Source organism: Vidua chalybeata, chromosome 3 (genome assembly GCF_026979565.1).
Source record: "Vidua chalybeata isolate OUT-0048 chromosome 3, bVidCha1 merged haplotype, whole genome shotgun sequence".
Classification (NCBI taxonomy): domain Eukaryota; kingdom Metazoa; phylum Chordata; class Aves; order Passeriformes; family Viduidae; genus Vidua; species Vidua chalybeata.
The window spans coordinates 112626487-112648169 of NC_071532.1; the positions used below are offsets into that span (position 1 = coordinate 112626487).

The 21683-nt window shown below is 52.0% G+C and overlaps 1 protein-coding gene across 1 annotated transcript in view; it reads left to right on the forward strand.

Moving 5' to 3' along the window:
- The window catches only part of OTOF (otoferlin), a 218906-nt gene that overhangs the window by 45985 nt on the left and 151238 nt on the right, over positions 1 to 21683 (forward strand). The window contains exons 10-15 of the mRNA XM_053937555.1: positions 1487 to 1534; positions 6066 to 6095; positions 15508 to 15581; positions 17682 to 17808; positions 18700 to 18754; positions 19833 to 19964. Coding sequence (XP_053793530.1) covers positions 1487 to 1534; positions 6066 to 6095; positions 15508 to 15581; positions 17682 to 17808; positions 18700 to 18754; positions 19833 to 19964 — 466 coding nt within the window. The remainder of the gene's footprint in view (positions 1 to 1486; positions 1535 to 6065; positions 6096 to 15507; positions 15582 to 17681; positions 17809 to 18699; positions 18755 to 19832; positions 19965 to 21683) is intronic.

Here is a 21683-nt window from a genome sequence, read left to right on the forward strand (position 1 = left end):
TTTGGGAATGGTGTGTGCATGGATGGGAGCAGTCCCTGCATGGTGTTTGGATCCAGGGAAAGGGCCTTTTTTGGGATCACCCACCCCTGGGAGTCCCTCTGTCCTTCCTCATCCCAGCAGGGACAAATCCCTTTCCAGTCAGGGACTTCTGCAGGAGCTCCCAGAGTCATGTTTGTCTCTATTCCAAGCAATCCATGGATCCATCCTTCCTTCCATCCGTTCCTCCATCAGCTCCTTCCTTCCATTCCTCCATCCATCTCACCCATCCCATCCCATCCCATCCCATCCCATCCCATCCCATCCCATCCCATCCCATCCCATCCCATCCCATCCCATCCCATCCCATCCCATCCCATCCCATCCCCTCCTTCACCTATTCCATCCATCCATCATCCATCCATCCATGGATCCATTCCATGGATGGATCCATCATCCATCCGTCCATCCATCATCCATCCATCCATCCATCCATCCATCATCCATCCATCCATCCCATCCATTCATCCATCATCCATCCATCCATCATCCATCCAACATCCATCCATCATCCATCCATCCATCATCCATCCATCATCCATCCATCCATCCATCCATCCATCCATCCATCCATCCATCATCCATCCATCATCCATCCATCCATCATCCATCCATCCATCATCCATCCATCATCCATCCATCCATCATCCATCCATCATCCATCCATCATCCATCCATCCATCCATCATCCATCCATCCATCCATCATTCATCCATCCATCATCCATCATCCATCCATCATCCATCATCCATCATCCATCATCCATCCATCATCCATCCATCCATCATCCATCCATCCATCATCCATCATCCATCATCCATCCATCATCCATCCATCCATCATCCATCATCCATCCATCCATCATCCATCATCCATCATCCATCATCCATCCATCATCCATCCATCATCCATCCATCCATCCATCCATCCATCATCCATCCATCATCCATCCATCCATCATCCATCCATCCATCCATCATCCATCCCATCCATTCATCCATCCATCATCCATCATCCATCCATCATTCATCATCCATCCATCATCCATCTTCCATCATCCATCCATCCATCATCCATCCATCCATCATCCATCCATCCATCTTCCATCATCCATCCATCCATCCATCATCCATCCATCCATCCCATCCATTCATCCATCCATCCATCCATCATCTATCCATCATCCATCATCCATCCATCCATCCATCCATCCATCCATCCATCCATCCATCCATCATCCATCCATCCCAGCCCCACCAGCACTTTCCTACCTCCATTCCCATTCCCAAGGATCCTTGGGAATCCCGGGCACAGGGAGCTCTCCCTCCAGAACCCTCCTGGATTGGCTTTGTTGGATTGCTCCGTGCATGTGGATGAGTTTGGGGGTAGAAGGTGGATCAGAGTCCATCCCTGGATCACAACTCATGGAATCGCTCCTTCGGATTTGCAGATCCAAGGCCAAAGGGAAAGAGAAAAAACACCTGGTGCTGCCGTTCAGGTATCCCGATTCCCTGATCCCCGATTCCCGGGGGCACCCTCCGGCTCTGGGCTCCAGCCCCTGGCAGCAGAATCCCCTGGGAACAGCAGCAGGGCAGGACCGTGTGTCCATTTTTCCCGAGGAAAGCGCTCCAAACCGAGTTGTTTGAGGGATAAAATGGGAATTCCCCATCTGTGCCCAGGCTGGGACTGTCCCTGGTCACCTTTGGCCAGAGACTTGGACTGGAAGGGCCCTGGGAAAAGGAAAGGAGGGAGAAGGAGGAATTTTAGGGATTGGCTGCTCCACCAGGCCCTTGGGAAAGGACCCTGGATCCCTCAGGAAGCGTTGTCACCCACCCGGACGCCCTGATCCAAGTGCCAAGAATGCAGTGGATGCAGGAATCAGGAGAGGAAGGAGATGCAGGAAACACTTGGAGAAGGAGGAGGGAAACAGAGGAAAAAGAGGGACGCGCTTGGAATGCGCTGTGTTCCTGCATCCCTCACCCAGGGCGTGTTTTCCCTCCAGGAAGAGGGAAAGGACGCACGATCTGCACTTCCCTGGCCCCTCTCCCGAGGATGGATCCCAGGGATGGGACATTCCAGACCCTCTTCCCACCCAGGGATGGATCCCAGGGATGGGACATTCCAGACCCTCTTCCCACCCAGGGATGGATCCCAGGGATGGAACAGTCCAGACCCTCTGCCCACCCAGGGATGGATCCCAGGGATGGGACATTCCAGCCCCTCTGCCCACCCAGGGATGGATCCCAGGGATGGGACATTCCAGACCCTCTGCCCACCCAGGGATGGGACATTCCAGCCCCTCTGTCCACTCAGGGATGGATCCTCAGGGATGGGACATCCCAGAACCTCTTCCCATGCAGGGATGGATCCCAGGGATGGGATATTCCAGACCCTCTCTCCATCCAGGGATGGATCCTCAGGAATGGGACATCCCAGAACATCTTCCCACGCAGGGATGGGACATTCCCAACACTCTGCCCACCCAGGGATGGGATATTCCCAACACTCTTCCCACCCAGGGATGGAACATTCCAGACCCTCTTCCCACCCTGGGATGGATCCTCAGGGATGGGACATTCCCAACATTCTGCCCACCCAGGGATGGGACATTCCAGAACCTCTTTCCACCCAGGGATGGGACATTCCCGACCCTCTGCCCACCCCAGGACGGATCCCATCCTGACTCCAGGGAACATTCCAGCCCCTCTGCCCACCCAGGGATGGACCCTCAGGGATGGGACATTCCCAACATTCTGCCCACCCAGGGATGGGACATTCCCGACCCTCTGCCCACCCCAGGATAGATCCCATCCTGACTCCAGGGAACATTCCAGAACCTCTGCCCACCCAGGGATGGACCCTCAGGGATGGGATATTCCAGAACCTCTTCCCACCCAGGGATGGGACATTCCCAACACTCTTCCCACCCAAGGATGGGACATTCCAGACCTTCTTCCCACCCTGGGATGGATCCTCAGGGATGGGACATTCCCAACATTCTGCCCACCCAGGGATGGGACATTCCAGAACCTCTTCCCACGCAGGGATGGGACATTCCCAACCCTCTGCCCACCCCAGGACGGATCCCATCCTGACTCCAGGGAACATTCCAGCCCCTCTGCCCACCCAGGGATGGACCCTCAGGGACGGGACATTCCCAAAACTCTGCCCACCCAGGGATGGGACATTCCCGACCCTCTGCCCACCCCAGGATGGATCCCATCCTGACTCCAGGGAACATTCCAGAACCTCTTTACACCCAGGGATGGGACATTCCAGCCCTTCTGCCCACCCAGGGATGGACCCTCAGGGATGGGACATTCCCAACATTCTGCCCACCCAGGGATGGGACATTCCCGACCCTCTGCCCACCCCAGGACGGATCCCATCCTGACTCCAGGGAACATTCCAGCCCCTCTGCCCACCCAGGGCAGTGTGGATGGGGAAGGGAAGGAGGGAAGGATCCCACACGGTGAGATCAGCGGGATGCGATCCCACAGCGATCCTGCCCATCCCCGGTGTGTCCAGCAGGACCTGGACCAGATCCCTGAGCTCCAGGAGAAGGCCTGGAATGATTCAATTCCTCTCCTGGCAGCTTTTCCAACGCCGAGATGGGGTTTGGTGCTCCCAGGAGGAGCTCAGCTGGCAGAGGAATACTTTTTCCCCGCTCTGCTCCCACAGCAGGAGTCGGGGCAGGGAAAAAGCAGGAATTCTTGGATCAGATCAGGCTGATCCCTGCCCGTGCTGCTCTTCCCAGTTTCCCTCCCGTGTCCCATTTTATACTGGAGCTCCTCTGGAATTCTCCCAAAACCCAAAATCCAGCAACACTTCACTATTTAATTTTTTCCTGGATGGTTTTCCAGCAGCTCGGGCACAAGGAGCTGGAATTCCAGGCTCTGGAATCTGTCCCCTGTCCCCAGCCCGGCGGAGGAGCCGATGTAATTAACTCCAGCCTCCTTAATTACTTCCCGAGCTGCTTAATTGCTTTCTCCTCCCTAATTGCCGCAGGACAATGAGGGCGATTAACGGGGGAGAGAGAGGGAGGGGAGAGAAGCAGGAGCGGGGAGGAAAACAGGGAGGAAAATAAATTGGGAAGAAGGACTGGGGAGGAAATCAGGGAGGAAAATAAATAGGGAAGAAGGACTAGGGAGGAAAATAAATAGGGAGGAAAACAAGGAAGCAGGACCCAGAAGGAAAACTGGGAGGAAAAGAGAGAAGCAGGACCGGGGAGGAAAACAAGTTGGAAAATAAATTGGGAAGAAGGACTAGGGAGGAAAACAGGGAAGGAGGGCCAGGAAGGAAAATCAGGGAAGGAAACAGGCAGAAAAACAGGGAAGAAGGACTAGGGAGGAAATCAGGGAGGAAAATAAATAGGGAAGAAGGACTGGGGAGAAAAATAGGGAGGAAAACAGGGAAGAAGGACTAGGGAGGAAAATAAATAGGGAGGAAAACAAGGAAGCAGGACTCAGGAGGAAAACTGGGAGGAAAAGAGAGAAGCAGGACCGGGGAGGAAAACAAGTTGGAAAATAAATTGGGAAGAAGGACCAGGGAGAAAAATAGGGAGGAAAACAGGGAAGGAGGGTCGGGAAGGAAAATCAGGAAAGGAAACGGGGAGAAAAACAGGGAAGAAGGACTAGGGAGGAAATCAGGGAGGAAAATAAATAGGGAAGAAGGGCTGGGGAGAAAAACAGGGAGGAAAACAGGGAAGAAGGACCAGGGAGGAAAATAAATAGGGAGGAAAACAAGGAAGCAGGACCGGGGAAGAAAACAAGGAGGAAAATAAATTGGGAAGAAGGACCAGGGAGAAAAATAGGGAGGAAAACAGGGAAGGAGGGCCAGGAAGCAAAATCAGGGAAGGAAACGGGGAGAAAAACAGGGAAGAAGGACTGGGGAGGAAGTCAGGGAGGAAAATAAATAGGGAAGAAGGACTGGGGAGAAAAATAGGGAGGAAAACAGAGAAGAAGGACCAGGGAGGAAAACGGGGAGGAAAACAGGGAGGAAAAGGGAGAGAAGCAGGATCCGAGAGGAAATCAGAGAACAGCAGCGGGGAGGAAAAATAGAAGGAAAACAGGGAGGAAAACAAATAGGGAAGAAGGACCGGGGAGGAAATCAGGGAGGAAAATAAATAGGGAAGAAGGACGGGGAGGAAAATAGGGAAGAAAACAAGGAAGCAGGACTCAGGAGGAAAATCAGGAGGAAAACAGAGAAGCAGGACTAGGGTGGAAAACAGAGAGGAAAATAGGGAGGAAAATGGAGAGAAGCAGGATCCGAGAGGAAATCAGAGAACAGGACCAGGGGAGGAAAAAGAGGAGGAAAACAGGGAAGCAGGAGCTGCAGAGAGAAATATGGGAGAGAAGCAAACCAGAAGCCAGGGAGCAGAGCAGGATCTCAGGGGGGAAAGGGAAGGAAAGGATCGATGCTTCCTGTGTGGAGTCGAGGCAGGAATGAGGAATTCCGGATCCAGCCCGTTCCCTGGAGGGGGGATGTGGGCGCGTTAGGATAAGGAAAACCATCCCCCTCTCCAGGAAGGAGAAGCCTTGTCCCCTGCCTAGGAGCTTCCCGGACCCGGGAATGGAACCAGGAATCCTGCATGTCCCACACAGTGGTGCTGCATTAACGGCCCCAAACACAAATCCTGGGAATGTCCCTCGCTCCCAGCTCCAGTGCTGGGAGTTGGGGTATCCTAAGCCATGCAGGGATGTGTCCCACCTACATTTTAAGCTGAGAGAGAGGAAGTTTGGACGGGATATCGGGAAGGAATTCTTCCCTGTGAGGGCGGGGAGGGGCTGGGATGGAATTCCCAGAGCAGCTGTGGCTGCCCCTGGATCCTTGGGAGTGTCCAAGGTCAGGTTGGACATTGGGGTTTGGAGCAGCCTGGGATAGGGGAAGGTGTCCCTGCCCATGGCAGGGGTGGGATTAGGGATCTTAAAGCTCCCTTCCCACCCAAAGCATTCCATGATTCCCTGATTCCCCAGTGCACTGAAGTTTGTTTGCCTTTTATTCCCTCAATATTCCACCACCAGCTCCAGCAAAGGCAAGGAGAAGACCAAGGAGCACAAGTAGGTTTGATCTCCCTACTCCTCCTCCTCCTCCTCATTCCCACTTTTCCAGCTGATCCAGTTGGTTTGCTCTCCCTGCTCCTTCTCCTCCTCCTCATTCCCACTTTTCCAGCTGATCCAGCTGGTTTGCTTTCCCTCCTTCTCCTCTTCATTCCCACTTTTCCTACCTGATCCAGTCAGTTTGTTCTCCATCCTCCTCCTCATTCCCACTTTTCCCACCTGATCCAGTTGATTTGCTCTCCATCCTCCTCCACCTCCTCTTCATTCCCACTTTTCCCACCTGATCCGGTTGCTGCGCTCTCCCTGCTCCTCCTCTTCTTCATTCCCACTTTTCCCACCTGATCCAGTTGGTTTGCTCTCCATCCTCCTCCTCCTCGTCCTCATTCCCACTTTTCCAGCTGATCCGGTTGGTTTGCTCTCCATCTTCCTCCTTCTCCTCATTCCCACTTTTCCTACCTGATCCAGTCAGTTTGTTCTCCATCCTCCTCCTCCTCCTCCTCTTCAATCCCACTTTTCTACCTGATCCAGTTGATTTGCTCTCCATCCTCCTCCTCCTCCTCTTCATTCCCACTTTTCCCACCTGATCCGGTTGCTGCACTCTCCCTCCTCCTCCTCTTCTTCATTCCCACTTTTCCAGCTGATCCAGCTGGTTTGCTCTCCATCCTCCTCCTCATTCCCACTTTTCCAGCTGGTTTGCTCTCCATCCTCCTTCTCCTCCTCATTCCCACTTTTCCAGCTGATCCGGTTGGTTTGCTCTCCATCCTCCTCCTCCTCCTCCTCCTCCTCCTCCTCCTCATTCCCACTTTTCCCACCTGATCCAGTTGGTTTGCTCTCCATCCTCCTCCTTCTCCTCATTCCCACTTTTCCCACCTGATCCAGTCAGTTTGTTCTCCATCCTCCTCCTCCTCCTCCTTTTCATTCCCACTTTTCCAGCTGATCCAGTTGATTTGCTCTCCATCCTCCTCCTCCTCATTCCCACTTTTCCCACCTGATCCAGTTGCTGCGCTCTCCCTTCCCCTAAAGCCAGACCTGTCCACCCTGGAAAAACTTGGCTCTCTTGGGTGTGTGGCCTCAGGGTTTGGAGCCTGCAGGGAATATTTATCCAAAAAAACCCCTAAGGAATATTTATCAGGCAAAATTTTTGGAGCCTGGCAGCATCTGAAGGGAGCTGGGAGGCCTTGAGGGATCCATAGGGATCGGATGGAGGGAGCTTCCCAGGCTGGACAAGGACAGGGCAGGAGAAGTCTGGGTGCAGACAGGACTTAGATCCAGCTTTTCTTTGGATATCAGGAAAAGGTTCTTCCCCCAGAGCTGGCTGGGCACTGGAACAGCCCCCCAGGGAATGCTGACATTCCCAAGGCCGCCAGAGCTCCAGGAGCGCTGGGACAGGGACAGGGTGGGATTGCTGGGGTGTCCTGGGCAGGAGTTGGATCCATGGTCCCGGTGGGTCCCTTCCCACTCGGGAATTCCATGATCCAACAGCTCCTGTGCCCGCATTAGGCTGCCAGGTTTCTTCAGCTCCTGCCTTCCTTTTATTCCCAATAATTTTCATGGATACCAGATCGGGCTGTTCCCCCAAAAACCAGATCCTCCAGCTCTGCCCAAGCAGCTTGGCTCAAATTTAAACTCAGCTCCAGGGAATGATCCTGGAATCAGCCCCGGGGACTTCCCCATCCAGGAGTTCTCTCCTGGCTCCTATTCCTTGTTTTGTGGTTTAGGGATCAATTCACGGCACATCCCATGGATGGATCCCCCCAAATAATGGGATGAAGCAGGAGGCGGAGATGAGGTGGAGAAGGAGGAAAATGTCCTCAAGGAGAGGGCAGAGTCAGGAAAAACGGGGAGAGATCTCCCAGCTCTGGTCCTTCCTCTGGGAAGAGGAACAAAGGGATCGAGGGTTGGGATCTTCCCAAGGGTGTAGGATGGACCCGGCAGTGGGATCTGTCCTCTGGAAGAATTCCTGACAGGTGGAATTCCTGCAAGGAAATGAGCCGTGGGAATGCTGTTCCCTGCTCCCAACTCCCAGTAAGGGGCAGTGATTAAAATGTCCTTTTATCCATGGATAATTCACCAGTAATGGGATCTTCAGCTGGAAGCTGGCCAGGAGGGAGGCTGCTCCCAGCTCCCAGAATCCCTGTGGATTCTGGAGATCCCCACGGGCGAAATCCTAAATGACAAAGCCAAGAGGAGCAGCAGGAGGTTTTGTGGAACTGGAGGTGATCCGCGCTCAATCCCATATTAAACCCAAGAAAATCCACGGGAAGAGCACTTCCAGAGGCTGAGCGGAGTCTCCGGTGTCTAACACGGATTTAAACTTCGCTGGAAGTTCTTCCCGACTTGGGATCAGCACCAGGACGTTCCATCCTCCACCCCGATCTCGCCGGAGCCCAGGTGGGATGTGATGGAGCAGCAGCGGCTTCTCCGGAGCCTCGTTTCTTCAGGAAAGCGGGAGAAGGGCTTGGGTGATGGCCCAGGAGGGCTCTCGGCGCCGTGGCGGCAGCTCAGGTTCCGCAGGTGCGCGGATCCTCATGGAATATTCATGCGGAGACGGTGTCAGCTCTCCGCCAGCCCCCGGCGTCCCACCGGCGCCGTCGGGAGCGTGGCGGGAGGATCGAGAAGATCCCACAAAAACCCCGCTGTGCCCACGGAGGAGACTTGGAGGGATCCCCCATCCCTGCTCCGTCCCCTCCGGCACTGGGATGGACGTCCCACCGTAGAGGCTCCGCCATTCCCGGCTCGGCTCTTCCAGAACCTTCTCCTGCAGGGCCGGGTGAAGGTAGAAGCCGGGATGGGAAGGGGGAGGCGTTTGGGATTGGGCAGGGCTCACCCAGCTTGGGAAAGGGACGGGTGGGGATCGGGAAGGGGTTGGGGATTGGGATGAGCCACTGGGAAGCTGCTCCGGAACATTTAGGATCACTCCATCTTCATCCTCATCCTGCTTCCTCCCTTCTTCCCAGCACCTGCCGAGTGCTGCCAAAATCCACCAAAATCTGCCAAAATCCACCAAAATCCACCAAAATCCACCAAAATCAACCGCTTCAGAATTTATTTATTTTATTTGTCTCTTTTTTTCTCTTATTCCTTTTTCCCTCCATTTTTCCTGGCTTTTTTTTTTTTCTTTTTTTTTTTCTTTTTTTTTTCTTTTTCCTCCCCTTATTTTTCCTGGTGATTTTCCCTGTTTGTTTGTTTGGAGGTTTTTTTTTTCCTGCTTTATCCTCGTCATTTTTTGGTTTTTTTTTTTTAATCCCAACAGTTTTCTTTCCCCACATTTTTTCTTTCTTCTATTTTCTTCCCCCCCTGCTGATTCCGCCTGGGGTTTCTTTCCAAAATTTTTCTGGGTATTTCCCCTTTTTTTTATTTTTCTACTTTCCCCCTGTTCTTCCCTCTTGTTTCCTTCCCCCCCCCCACCCCCATTTTATTTTCGCTCTGTATTTTTTCCCATCTTTTCCCATTTTTCCGCCCCCTGCTTATTCCTCCTAGGGTTTTTTCCTAATTTTTTCTGTGTTTTTTTTTCCTTTTCTCTTTTCTATTTCCCCCACCCTCATTTTTTCCCTGTTTTTTCCCCTCCATTTTTCCCTCCCCATTTTTCCTTCACAGTCCCCCCCCCATTTCCCCCCATTTATTTTCTTCCCTATTTCCCCCTCCACTTCTTCATTTTCCTTCTTTCTTTTTCCTTTTTTTCTCATTTTACCTTTTTGCCTTTTTTTTCCCTTTCCCCTCTTTTCTTTATTTCCCCTTTTTCCTCTTTTCCTTTTTGTTGCTTTTCCCAATTTTTCTCTGTTTTCCCTTCCCCTCTTTTCCCCCCTCTTCTTTTTCCCTTTTTTTTTCCTTTCCCCCTTTTTCCTTTCCTTTATTTCCCCTTCCCCCAAAACCCTTCAAACTCCGTTATTCCCTGCTCATTCCCCTTCCCAAATCTCCATTCCCTGCTGGGCACGGACACATCACCTGGAGCTCTGTTCCATATTTTTTTTTTTCTGGATTTTTCCCTCCGATCCACCTCATCCTGTGGATGTCCCAGAGGCTTTTCCCCATCTCCAGCTCCTTTAGGAGCGTACGGAGCCGCTGATCCCAATTCCTTCCCCACGTCCAGGAGAGGCTGGAGGGGTGATCCCAGCTCCCACGCGGATCTCTCGGGAAGGTTTTGGGATGGTGATGCCGGGATAGGTCCCAGCCCGCATTCCTTGGATCAGGTGCTTAATCCCATTTTTTTTCCCACGCATCACCCCAAAACCACCATCGTCGTTTTACTGGCAGGAACATCTGAGGGATCCGAATCCTTGGTGGATTTGGCAGCAGGGAGAGGACCCTGACGGGATTTTCCCTGCAGAGTCCGTCACCAGCTGCTCCTCACTTTGCTTTTCCTTCCCAAGGAACCTCAGAAATTCCCGGGACAGGGATTTTTATCCCTGAGCATCCACGAGCAAATGGCAGCTCTGGGGCTGGAGGGATTTTTTTTTTTTTTTTTTTTTCGCTCTCCATTTTTGAGAATTTCATGGAAAAGAAAGGAATGTAATCCAACCAGCTGGGAAGCGTGGCTGGAAGGGCAGAGAACAGTCTAGGAGCCAAATTCCAGAGCCTGAGCTGAGATTCCAACGTTTCCTCATTAAACAAATTAGTTTGAAAACAGCTCCAAAGGGTCCCATCCCCTGGTGGGATCACAGACACGGAATCCTCATCCTTTTCTCCTCTGATCCATGGAAAAAACGGAGCATCCTGGGAATAAATCACAGCTCCCAGAGGCCGGAGCGCTGCTTTAGTCACAGGTTTAAATAGTTCCTGGATCTTATCCCAGTGGGATTCCTCTCCCTCAGATATGTTGTTTTCCCATTCTCCTTAATTTTCTTCCCGCTTGCTCCGGCTCTCTCTGTGGCCTGGAGACTTCTGGGGGTGATTTCCAACCAGGACGCAATTCCAGGGTTTCTTTGGCCTTGGGGAAAAAATTCCCAAGGGTAAAACTTGACCCTTTGTCCCATCCGGAGGTGGGACTGGGAATTCCCACAGGTTCCGTGTGGTTTCCTTGTGGACAAGCCTGCAGAATCCAGGAGCTCTGGATCCCCTGGATCCCCTGGATCTCCCAGATTCCCTGGCCTGGCAGCCAGGTGAGGTCCTGGCTGGAGGTGAGGTCCTGGTTGGTGGTGATGAGAAGTCCAGGTTGGAGGTGACTTTTTGCCCTGGCTGGACGAGGATCCCAGTTTGGAGGTGAGGTCCAGCTTGGAGGGGGTGTCAAGGCTGGAGGTGAGGTGAGTTCCCAGCTGGAGGTAAGGTTCATCTTGGAGGTGAAGTCCAGACTGAAGACAAGGAAAGGTCCAGTCTGGACGTGAGGTCTGGGTCTGGCCAGAGGTGAGGAAAGATCCAGTTCAGAGGTGGGGTCAAGGCAGGAGGTGAGGTCCCAGTTGGAGGTGAGGTCCAGGCTGGAGGTGAGGATCATCTGGGAGGTTAGACCTGGGCTGTAGGAAAGGTCCAACCTGGAGCTGAGTTCCTAGTTTGGAGGTGAGTTCCAGCCTGGAGACAAGGCTCATCTTGGAGCTAAGATCTGGGCTGGAGGTGAGCTCCAGGCAGGTGAGGTTGGGAAGGTCCATCCTGGAGGTGAGATGAGGTCCAGGCTGGAGGTGAGGTCCCATCTGAAAATGGTGTTCATTTCGGAGGTGAGGTCCAAGCAGGAGGTGATGAAAGGTCCAGGCTGGAGGTGAGATGAAGCCCAAGCAGGCGGTGAGGTCCTGGCGGGAGGTGAGGTCCAGTTTGGAGGTGAGGTCCAGTTTGGAGGTAAGGTCCAGTTTGGAGGTGAGGTCCAGTTTGGAGGTGAAGTCCAGGCTGGAGGTGAGGTGAGGTCCTGGCCGGAGGTGAGGTCCAAGCAGGAGGTGAGGTCCCATCTGAAAATGGTGTTCATTTTGGAGGTGAGGTCCAAGCAGGAGGTGATGAAAGGTGCAGGCTGGAGGTCAGATGAGGTCCAAGCAGGAGGTGAGGTGCAGGCTGGAGATGAGGTGAGGTCCTGGCGGGAGGTGAGGTCCCATCTGAAAATGGTGTTCAGTTTCGAGGTGAGGTCCAGCCTGGAGGTGATGAAAGGTCCAGCCTGGAGGTGATGAAAGGTCCAGCCTGGAGGTGAGATGAGGTTAGGACTGGAGGTGAGGTGAGGTCCTGGCTGGAGGTGAAGTCCAAGCAGGAGGTGACGAGAGGTCCAGCCTGGAGGTGAGATGAGTTTAGGGCTGGAGGTGAGATGAGGTCCAAGCAGGTGTTGAGGTCCTGGCTGGAGGTGAGGTCCCAGTTGGAGATAAGGTCCCAGTTGGAGGTGAGGTCCTGGTTGGAGGTGATGAAAGGTCCAGCCTGGAGGTGAGGTGAGGTCCTGCCTGGAGGTGAGGTGAGGTCCTGGCTGGAGGTGAGGTCCTGGCTGGAGGTGAGGTACAAGCAGGAGGTGAGGTCCCATCTGAAAATGGTGTTCAGTTTCGAGGTGAGGTCCAAGCAGGAGGTGATGAAAGGTCCAGGCTGGAGGTGAGATCCCAGTTTGGAAGTGAGGTCTGGTTTTGAGATGAGGTCCTGGCTGGAGGTGAGGTCCAGCTGAAAATGGTGTTCATTTTGGAGGTGAGGTCCAAGCAGGAGGTGATGAAAGGTCCAGGCTGGAGGTGAGATCCCAGTTTGGAAGTGAGGTCTGGTTTTGAGGTGAGGTCCTGGCTGGAGGTGATGAAAGGTCCAGCCAGGAGGTGAGATGAGGTTAGGGCTGGAGGTGAGGTGAGGTCCTGGCGGGAGGTGAGGTCCAAGCAGGAGGTGATGAAAGGTCCAGCCTGGAGGTGAGATGAGGTCCAAGCAGGAGGTGAGGTGAGGTCCAGGCTGCAGGTGAGGTCCTGGCTGGAAGTGAGGTCCCATCTGAAAATGGTGTTCATTTTGGAGGTGAGGTCCAGCCTGGAGGTGAGATGAGGTTAGGGCTGGAGGTGAGGTGAGGTGAGGTGAGGTCCTGGCTGGAGGTGAAGTCCAAGCAGGAGGTGATGAAAGGTCCAGCCTGGAGGTGAGAAGAGTTTAGGGCTGGACGTGAGATGAGGTCCAAGCAGGAGTTGAGGTCCCAGTTGGAGATGAGGTCCCAGTTGGAGATGAGGTCCCAGTTGGAGATGAGGTCCCAGTTGGAGGTGAGGTCCTGGCGGGCAGTGAGGTCCTGGCTGGAGGTGAGGTCCCAGTTGGAAGTGAGGTCCTGGTTGGAGGTGATGAAAGGTCCAGCCTGGAGGTGAGGTGAGGTCCTGGCTGGAGGTGAGGTCCTGGCCGGAGGTGAGGTCCCAGTTGGAGGTGAGGTCCTGGCTGGAGGTGAGGTCCAAGCAGGAGGTGAGGTCCCATCTGAAAATGGTGTTCATTTTGGAGGCAAGGTCCAAGCAGGAGGTGATGAAAGGTCCAGCCTGGAGGTGAGGTCCCAGTTTGGAAGTGAGGTCTGGTTTTGAGATGAGAGGTGAGGTCCAGCCTGGTGTTGAGGTTCACCTTGGAGGTGAAGTCCAGTTTGGAGGTGAGGTCCTGGTTGGAGGTGATGAAAGGTCCAGCCTGGAGGTGAGATGAGGTCCTGCCTGGAGGTGAGGTGAGGTCCTGGCTGGAGGTGAGGTCCACGCAGGAGGTGAGGTGAGGTCCAGGCTGCAGGTGAGGTCCTGGCAGGAGGTGAGGTCCAGCTGAAAATGGTGTTCATTTTGGAGGCAAGGTCCAAGCAGGAGGTGATGAAAGGTCCAGGCTGGAGGTGAGGTCCCAGTTTGGAAGTGAGGTCTGGTTTTGAGGTGAGGTCCTGGCTGGAGGTGAGGTCCAGCCTGGTGTTGAGGTTCACCTTGGAGGTGAAGTCCAGTTTGGAGGTGAGGTCCAAGCAGGAGGTGATGAAAGGTCCAGCCAGGAGGTGAGGTGCAAGTTTGGAAGTGAGGTCTGGTTTTGAGGTGAGGTCCTGGCTGGAAGCGAGGTCCCAGTTTGGAAGTGAGGTCCAGCCTGGTGGTGAGGTTCACCTTGGAGGTGAAGTCCAGTTTGGAGGTGAGGTGCTGGCTGGAGGTCCAGCCTGCAGGTGGGGTGTGATCCTGGCTGGAGCTGAGGTCCCCCGTTCCTTCCAAGAACATCTCCAGCAAACCTGTGAAGGTTCCTCCACTGCCAGCGATGGGAATTCTCCAGTTAAAAACATTCCCCTTTCCCAGGTGTCTGAATTTTGGGGTGTCTGAATTTTTGGGGTATTAAATTTTTTGGGTGTCTGAATTATGGGGTGTTTGAATTTTTGGGGTGTCTGAATTTTGGGGGTTTTGAATTTTGGGGTGCCTGAATTTTTGGGGTATCTGAATTTTGGGGTGTCTGAATTTTTTGAGTGCTTGAATTTTGGGTGTCTGAATTTTTTGGGTATTTGAATTTTTGGAGTGCTTGAATTTTTGGGGTGTCTGAATTTTTGGGGTGTCTGAATTTTGGGGTGTCTGAATTTTGGGCTGTCTGAATTTTGGGGTATTTAAATTTTTGGGTGTCTGAATTTTTTGGGTATTTAAATTTTTGGGTATCTGAATTTTTGGGGTACTTGAATTTTGGTATGTCTGGTTTTTTTGGGGGTACTTGAATTTTTGGGGTGTCTGAATTTTAGGATGTCTGAATTTTTGAGGTATCTGATTTTTGGGGTGTTTGAATTTTGGGTACTTGAATTTTTGGGGTGTCTGAATTTTTGGGATGTCTGAATTTTGGGGGTGTCAGAATTTTGGGGGTATTTAAATTTCAGGGTGTCTGAATTTTTGGGATGTCTGAATTTTTGGGGTATTTGAATTTTTGGGGTGTCTGAAATTTTGGGGTATTTGAATTTTTAAAGTGCTTGAATTTTAGGGGTATTTGAATTTTGGGGTGTCTGAAATTTTGGGGTATTTGGATTTTTGGGTACTTGAATTTTTGGGGTGTCTGAATTTTGGAGTATTTAAATTTTTGAGGTGTCTGAACTTTTGGGGTGCTTGAATTTTGGGGTATTTGAATTTTTGGGGTATCTGAATTTTAGGGTGTCTGAATTTTGGGGTATTTGAACGTTTGGGGTATTTGGATTTTGGGGTATTTGAATTTTGGGGTGTGTGAATTTTTGGGTATTTGAATTTTTGGTCGGTTCATTTAATAGTGTCTTGGAAAGAAATTCCATGGACTGGCTGGGAGAGATGAGGAGTGGGAACAAGAGCGGGACCCCCAGCAGGGACTCTGCTCATGGGGAGGCAGAGTTATCCCAAGCTGAGGCATTCCCAAATAAAAAACGGGATCCAAGATTCCAGGGCTGTGAATCCCACTCTCTATTCTGACTCTCTGGAATATTTCCTGTTCTGTTTTTCAGCTGACATTCCCTCTTTTCCTTTTGGAAAAAAAATCCTCCCCCTGTTCCCACGTCCTGGAAAACACAAAAAAAAAAAAAAAAATACAGCAATTCATGGGAATTTTTATTCTCCCTCTCTTCACCCAGAGCTGGAAAAGGAGTTTTTTCAGCCATGAAGCTTGGAAAGACACGTCCGTCCAAGGATGAGCATCGGAAACAAGGTACGGTCATGGAATGATGGTGGATTCCTGGAATCGCAGCAGTGGGAGAGGAAGGGCTGCCCGTTCCCTGGGCTCTGCACCGAGGTGGGGCTGGAATTGGACACGTCCGGAAAGGCAGGAGAGGGCAGCGATTGGAAATTCATTGCTGTTTCCATTCAGAGCCGAGGATCAGTTTTCCACCGCAAAGAAAAGCGGGAATGTGCGTTTGCACGCAGGGAAAAGCCTCGGTTTGGGTCGTGGTTCTGGGAAAACTTCCCCTGCTTTCCAGACAGGTTTGAGGGTAGGAAAAGGGAATTTTGCCTGGGATGCTGGCATGGAAACCTGGGTGCTCTTCCCACAGCCTGCGTGCTCCCCTTGAATTGCGGTGAAAAATTAAGACCCCACAATTCCTATAAAGATTTGTAGGGCGCGGTATGTTTATTACAGCGCTGGGCGCGTGTGGGGAATCATTTCCCTTCAAAGGACAATGCGCGCCCCTGAAAACTCCCGATCCTTTTTTATTACTCTAATTTACATATGCATAGAATTTCACAACAGGTTCATGCATATTCATTCTGCTGATTTCGTGTTACACTTACAGCTAGTTACACTTGTACTCAGTTTTTGTCAGAAAGTACAGAAAGAACTCCTGGGTCACTCTGCACTGTCTGTTTCAAGGTTCGAGTCTTTCTTATCTCTTATCTCTTCAGCTTGGAAATTTGCATTTTTTCTCCTCAGCTGGGGCAGTTTTGCTAGTGCTGCAGCTACCAGACTAAACAGCATATTTTACTTATGTTAGCAAGCTCAGAGCGGCACATTTCACCCAAATCCAAATGGATTTCTACCCCGTTCAATTTTCACTCTGTCTCACCCTCGTGGTTAAAGCTTCCAGCAGGACCATGGGAAAACATCCAGGATGCAAAGGTGCAGAGCAGCTGGTCCCACGGAAGCGTCTCCGCAGGCTGGATTTGTCCATGGTCACGGAACGGTCACTGTGTGGTGTGGGCAGTGCTGCATGGCCGGGAGGCTCCTGATCCCACCTTTCCCAGGAACCTCCAGCTGTCCCACACCTCCCCTGGGCTGGGATGGCGATTCCAACCCTTGGCCACTGGATAAGGGATGGGTGGATTTCCTGCACCCGCTGCCTGCTGGCCAAGCCGGCATTCCCAACGCTCCGTGCGTGCTTCCCTCCCGTCCTGACTCCTTCTCCAACTTAGATCAGGACCAGCCTTGCCTTGGATGCTTCCAGGGATCCAAGAGCAGCCACAGCTTCTCTGGGAATTCCAGCCCAGCCCTTCCCCACCCTCCCAGCCAGGAATTCCTTCCCAAGATCCCAGTCCAAATTCCCCTTTCCCAGTGGAAGCCATTCCCTGGCTCCTGTCCCTCCATGCCTTGTCCCCAGTCCCTCTCCAGCTCTCCTGGAGCCCCTTTAGGCCCTGCAAGGGGCTCTGAGGTCTTTCTGGATCCTTCTCTTCTCCAGCTGGATATTCCCAGCTCTCCCAGCCTGGCTCCAGAGCAGCTCTGTGGTCTCCTCTGGAGCGACTCCAGCAGCTCCATGATCATCCCATGCCAAGGATCCCAGAGCTGGAGGCAGCAATTCCCAGCTCATGTGACTCTGGCTCAGTCTTAATCTCCTGGCTGAGTCAAGGACCCCCTTTCCTTCGGGAAAGGAACATTCCAGCAGCTTCTTCCAGTAGAAGCCCAGGCATGGGGTCGTGCCGGTGGGATTGCAGCAGTTTTTCCTCTTGGGAATGACCCATTTCTCCCATTTTTTCACCCCTTTCTCTTCAAAACCAGGGACTTGGTTGTCTTTGCAACATCTCTTGTGCTCCTCAGATCTCCAGCTCTTCCTCAAATGCTCTTTCACCTCCTGAATCCAGGGTGTTGTCATTACTCGTTATTTTTCCTCCTCAAAACCCTCCGCAGGAATTCTGCCCGGATCGAATTCCATGCATCTCCTTGATAGCCCCTTTTCCGAGCAGGTTGTCCGAGACCCGACCTGGTTCCCATTGTTTTTGTGCTCCCAGCCGAGGGGATGGATTGGTTTCCCTTCTGCCAGCCTTTAATTATTCACTGATGGAAATTAAAACCGGAGCCATTCCTTTGTCCCCATTCCCGCAGATGATCCGGCTGTTCTGGAAACAGAAGACCTGGATAGAAAGGCCATGAGATACGGAGCAGGCCTGGAGCCGGACACCATCTCCCTGGCCTCTGTCACCGCTGTCACCACCAATGTCTCCAACAAAAGGTGAGATCCAGGGCTGGGGTTGTGCCAGCGGGAGGTGAGGACAAACATCCCAAAAAATGAGTGGCCGCGACACAGGGAATGTTGGAAATCTTTGTCCCACGGAGCCAGTGGGATGGTTGGTTTTTTTTTGGAATATGTGACCTGCAGCAGCGATCAACAGAGTTGGTTGAAGGAGCGTTGAGGGTGACCCCGCTCTTGTAGTGAGAGGGACGTGGGACAAGAGATGGAGGGTCAGGACACAGGGAATGGCTTCTCACTGCCAGAGGGCAGGGATGGATGGGATATTGGGATGGAATTGCTCCCTGAGAGGGATTGAGATGGAATTCCAGGAGAAGCCGCGGCTGCTCCATCTCTGGAAGTGTCCCAGGCTAGGTTGGATGGGGCTTGGAGAAAGCTGGGTTGGTGGGAGGTGTCAGGTGTTGCTATTGGACACGAAATGAGCACACAGAAGCTTGGTAAGGTCAAAAGAGAAAAAGACACAGTTTTATTTAAACATCTGGTATGTATAGAATTCCAAAGGTGACCGTGGATTGGAGGATGGAATTACCACCTCTCCAACCACACTGGTCCAAAGACCAATCAATCATTTCTCTCCACCCACAGAGAAATATTCTAAACTATTCTATTTATACATGAAACTATTCTAATTATACATGAAATTGTGTGGGAACTCTGACTCTCAAATGTGTAAACATTATCAGAAGGCTAAAGAAGTTTTATGAGAACTTTAGAACTTTCAAAAGAACTATAAAAGAAAACTTAACACTTTTAAAAATCAGGGCAACAGTCAGACTCTGGATGATCTTTAAGGTACCTTCCAACCCAAACCATTCCATGGTTCCATGAATTCCACCCGTGGTTTGACCAAGGGTTTCTTCTGCCTCTCCCAAGGTCCAAGCCTGACATCAGGATGGAGCCGAGTGCCGGGAGGCCCATGGATTACCAGGTAGATGACACCAACCTGTGCCCTCAGGGTCACAACCTGGGCTTGGGGACACCGTTTGCAGGCACCGAGTTCCTGGTGGGTCTCAACTCACTGGGCTTGGAACCAGGACATCCCAAGTGCTGGAATTTCATTGGTAGAGCCATAAACTCAGGATTAAGTCATTGACTGGGTTTGTTGTCCAGCTTGTGAAATTCAGAGAGCCCAAACGAAGTCCAAATTAATCTCTTTTTGTGTTTGTCTCCGTGGAATTTCTCATTGGGAGCAACCTGGGATAGCAGAATGTGTCCCTGCCCCTGGCAGGGAGTGGAATGGATTGAGCTTTAAGGTCCCTCCCAATTCCAACCACTCCATGATCCCGTTGTATTTTCCAGTGGAAGTGAAGCCAATGGGATCTGTCTCTCAGATCCCACAGCTCAAGTCAAATCCCGTTGTGTTTTCCAGCAGAAGTGAAGCCAATGGGATCTGTCTCTCTGATCCCACAGCTCAAGTCAAATCCCGTTGTGTTTTCCAGTGGAAGTGAAGCCAATGGGATCTGTCTCTCAGATCCCACAGCTCAAGTCAAATCCCGTTGTGTTTTCCAGTGGAAGTGAAGCCAATGGGATCTGTCTCTCTGATCCCACAGCTCAAGTCAAATCCCGTTGTGTTTTCCAGTGGAAGTGAAGCCAATGGGATCTGTCTCTCTGATCCCACAGCTCAAGTCAAATCCCGTTGTGTTTTCCAGTGGAAGTGAAGCCAATGGGATCTGTCTCTCTGATCCCACAGCTCAAGTCAAATCCCGTTGTGTTTTCCAGCAGAAGTGAAGCCAATGGGATCTGTCTCTCTGATCCCACAGCTCGGTTTAAATCCATTGGATTTCCCACGTTGGGCTGGAGCGCCCACACCCTGGGGCTGGAACAGCCGAGATTCCTGGGATCTCCTGCATCCCACACCCTTGCCTGCCCCTCCTCACCTGTGTCCCAGTGGGACCAGCAGACCCCATTACACTGGGAATTCCCCTCGGTCAGAGGTGTGGGGGGGTGGGTGAAGGCAGCCTGGAGCCCCTCCCAGGATGTGGAAGTTTGGGAATTCCTCTCCCCAGGTCAGCATCACCATCATCGAGGCCCGGCAGCTCGTGGGGCTCAACATGGACCCCGTGGTGTGCGTGGAGGTGGGGGAGGAGAAGAAATACACGTCCATGAAGGAATCCACCAATTGTCCTTACTACAATGAGGTGGGTCCGGCCCCAGGGCTGCTCTAACCCCTCTGGGTTACTCTGCCCTCGATCCCGTGGTTTCTTTTTTATCCGTGGGGTTTTCTTTGGATTAAATTCCTGCCGGAATAAGGTGAAATCTCAAATCACAGAGGAGAAACGAAGCCTTTGCCCTCTGGAATTTTGTCATCAATGATCCCCAGGTTTTCTGAGAAATCTGAGCTTCCGTTTGCTCCCCACATCCCTCATCGGTGATCCATGTGGTCCCACGATCAGCGTTGGGATCACATGGATCCATCCCTGCTGGGCCGTGGGCAACCCCCGGGGCAACCACAACTTCTCCAGGGGCTTCTCAACCCCTCTGGGTTACTCTGCCCTCGATCCCGTGATTTCTTTTTTATTTGTGGTTTTTTTTGGATTAAATTCCTGTCGGAATAAGGTGAAATCTCAAACCACAGAGGAGAAACGAAGCCTTTGCCCTCTGGAATTTTGTCATCAATGATCCCCAGGTTTTCTGAGAAATCTGAACTTCCGTTTGCTCCCCACATCCCTCATCAGTGATCCATGTGGTCCCACGATCAGCGTTGGGATCACATGGATCCATCCCTGCTGGGCCGTGGGCTGCAGATCCCCCAGGCAGCCACAACTTCTCCTGGGGGTTCTCAACCCCTCTGGGTTACTCTGCCCTCGATCCCGTGATTTCCTTTTTATTTGTGTTTTTTTTTGGATTAAATTCCTGCCGGAATAAGGTGAAATCTCAAATCACAGAGGAGAAACGAAGCCTTTGCCCTCTGGAATTTTGTCATCAATGATCCCCAGGTTTTCTGAGAAATCTGAGCTTCCGTTTGCTCCCCACATCCCTCATCGGTGATCCATGTGGTCCCACGATCAGCGTTGGGATCACATGGATCCATCCCTGCTGGGCCGTGGGCAACCCCCGGGGCAACCACAGCTTCTCCAGGGGCTTCTCAACCCCTCTGGGTTACTCTGCCCTCGATCCCGTGATTTCTTTTTTATTTGTGTTTTTTTTGGATTAAATTCCTGTCGGAATAAGGTGAAATCTCAAATCACAGAGGAGAAACGAAGCCTTTGCCCTCTGGAATTTTGCCATCAATGATCCCCAGGTTTTCTGAGAAATCTGCGCTTCCTTTTGCTCCCCACATCCCTCATCGGTGACCCATGTGGTCCCATGACCAGCGTTGGGATCACATGGATGAATCCTTGCTGGGCCATGGGCTGCAGATCCCCCAGGCAGCCACAACTTCTCCGGGGGGTTCTCAACCCCTCTGGGTTACTCTGCCCTCGATCTCATGATTTCTTTTTTATCCATATTTTTTGGGGGGGTTAAATTCCTGTCGGAATAAGGTGAAATCTCAAATCACAGAGGAGAAATGAACCTTTGCCCTCTGGAATTTTTTGATCAGTGATTTCCAGGTTGTCTGTGAAATCTGCGCTTCCTTTGGCTCCCCACACTCAGCGGGGGATCGGTGATCCATGTTGGGATCACATGGATGAATCCCTGCTGGGCCATAGGCACCCCCAGGGCTTCTCCTGGGGGTTCTCAACCCCTCTGGGTTACTCTGCCCTCGATCCCATGATTTCTTTTTTATCCATATTTTTTGGGGGGGTTAAATTCCTGTCGGAATAAGGTGAAATCTCAAACCACAGAGGAGAAACGAAGCCTTTGCCCTCTGGAATTTTGTGATCAATGGTCCCCAGGTTTTCCAAGAAATCTGCACT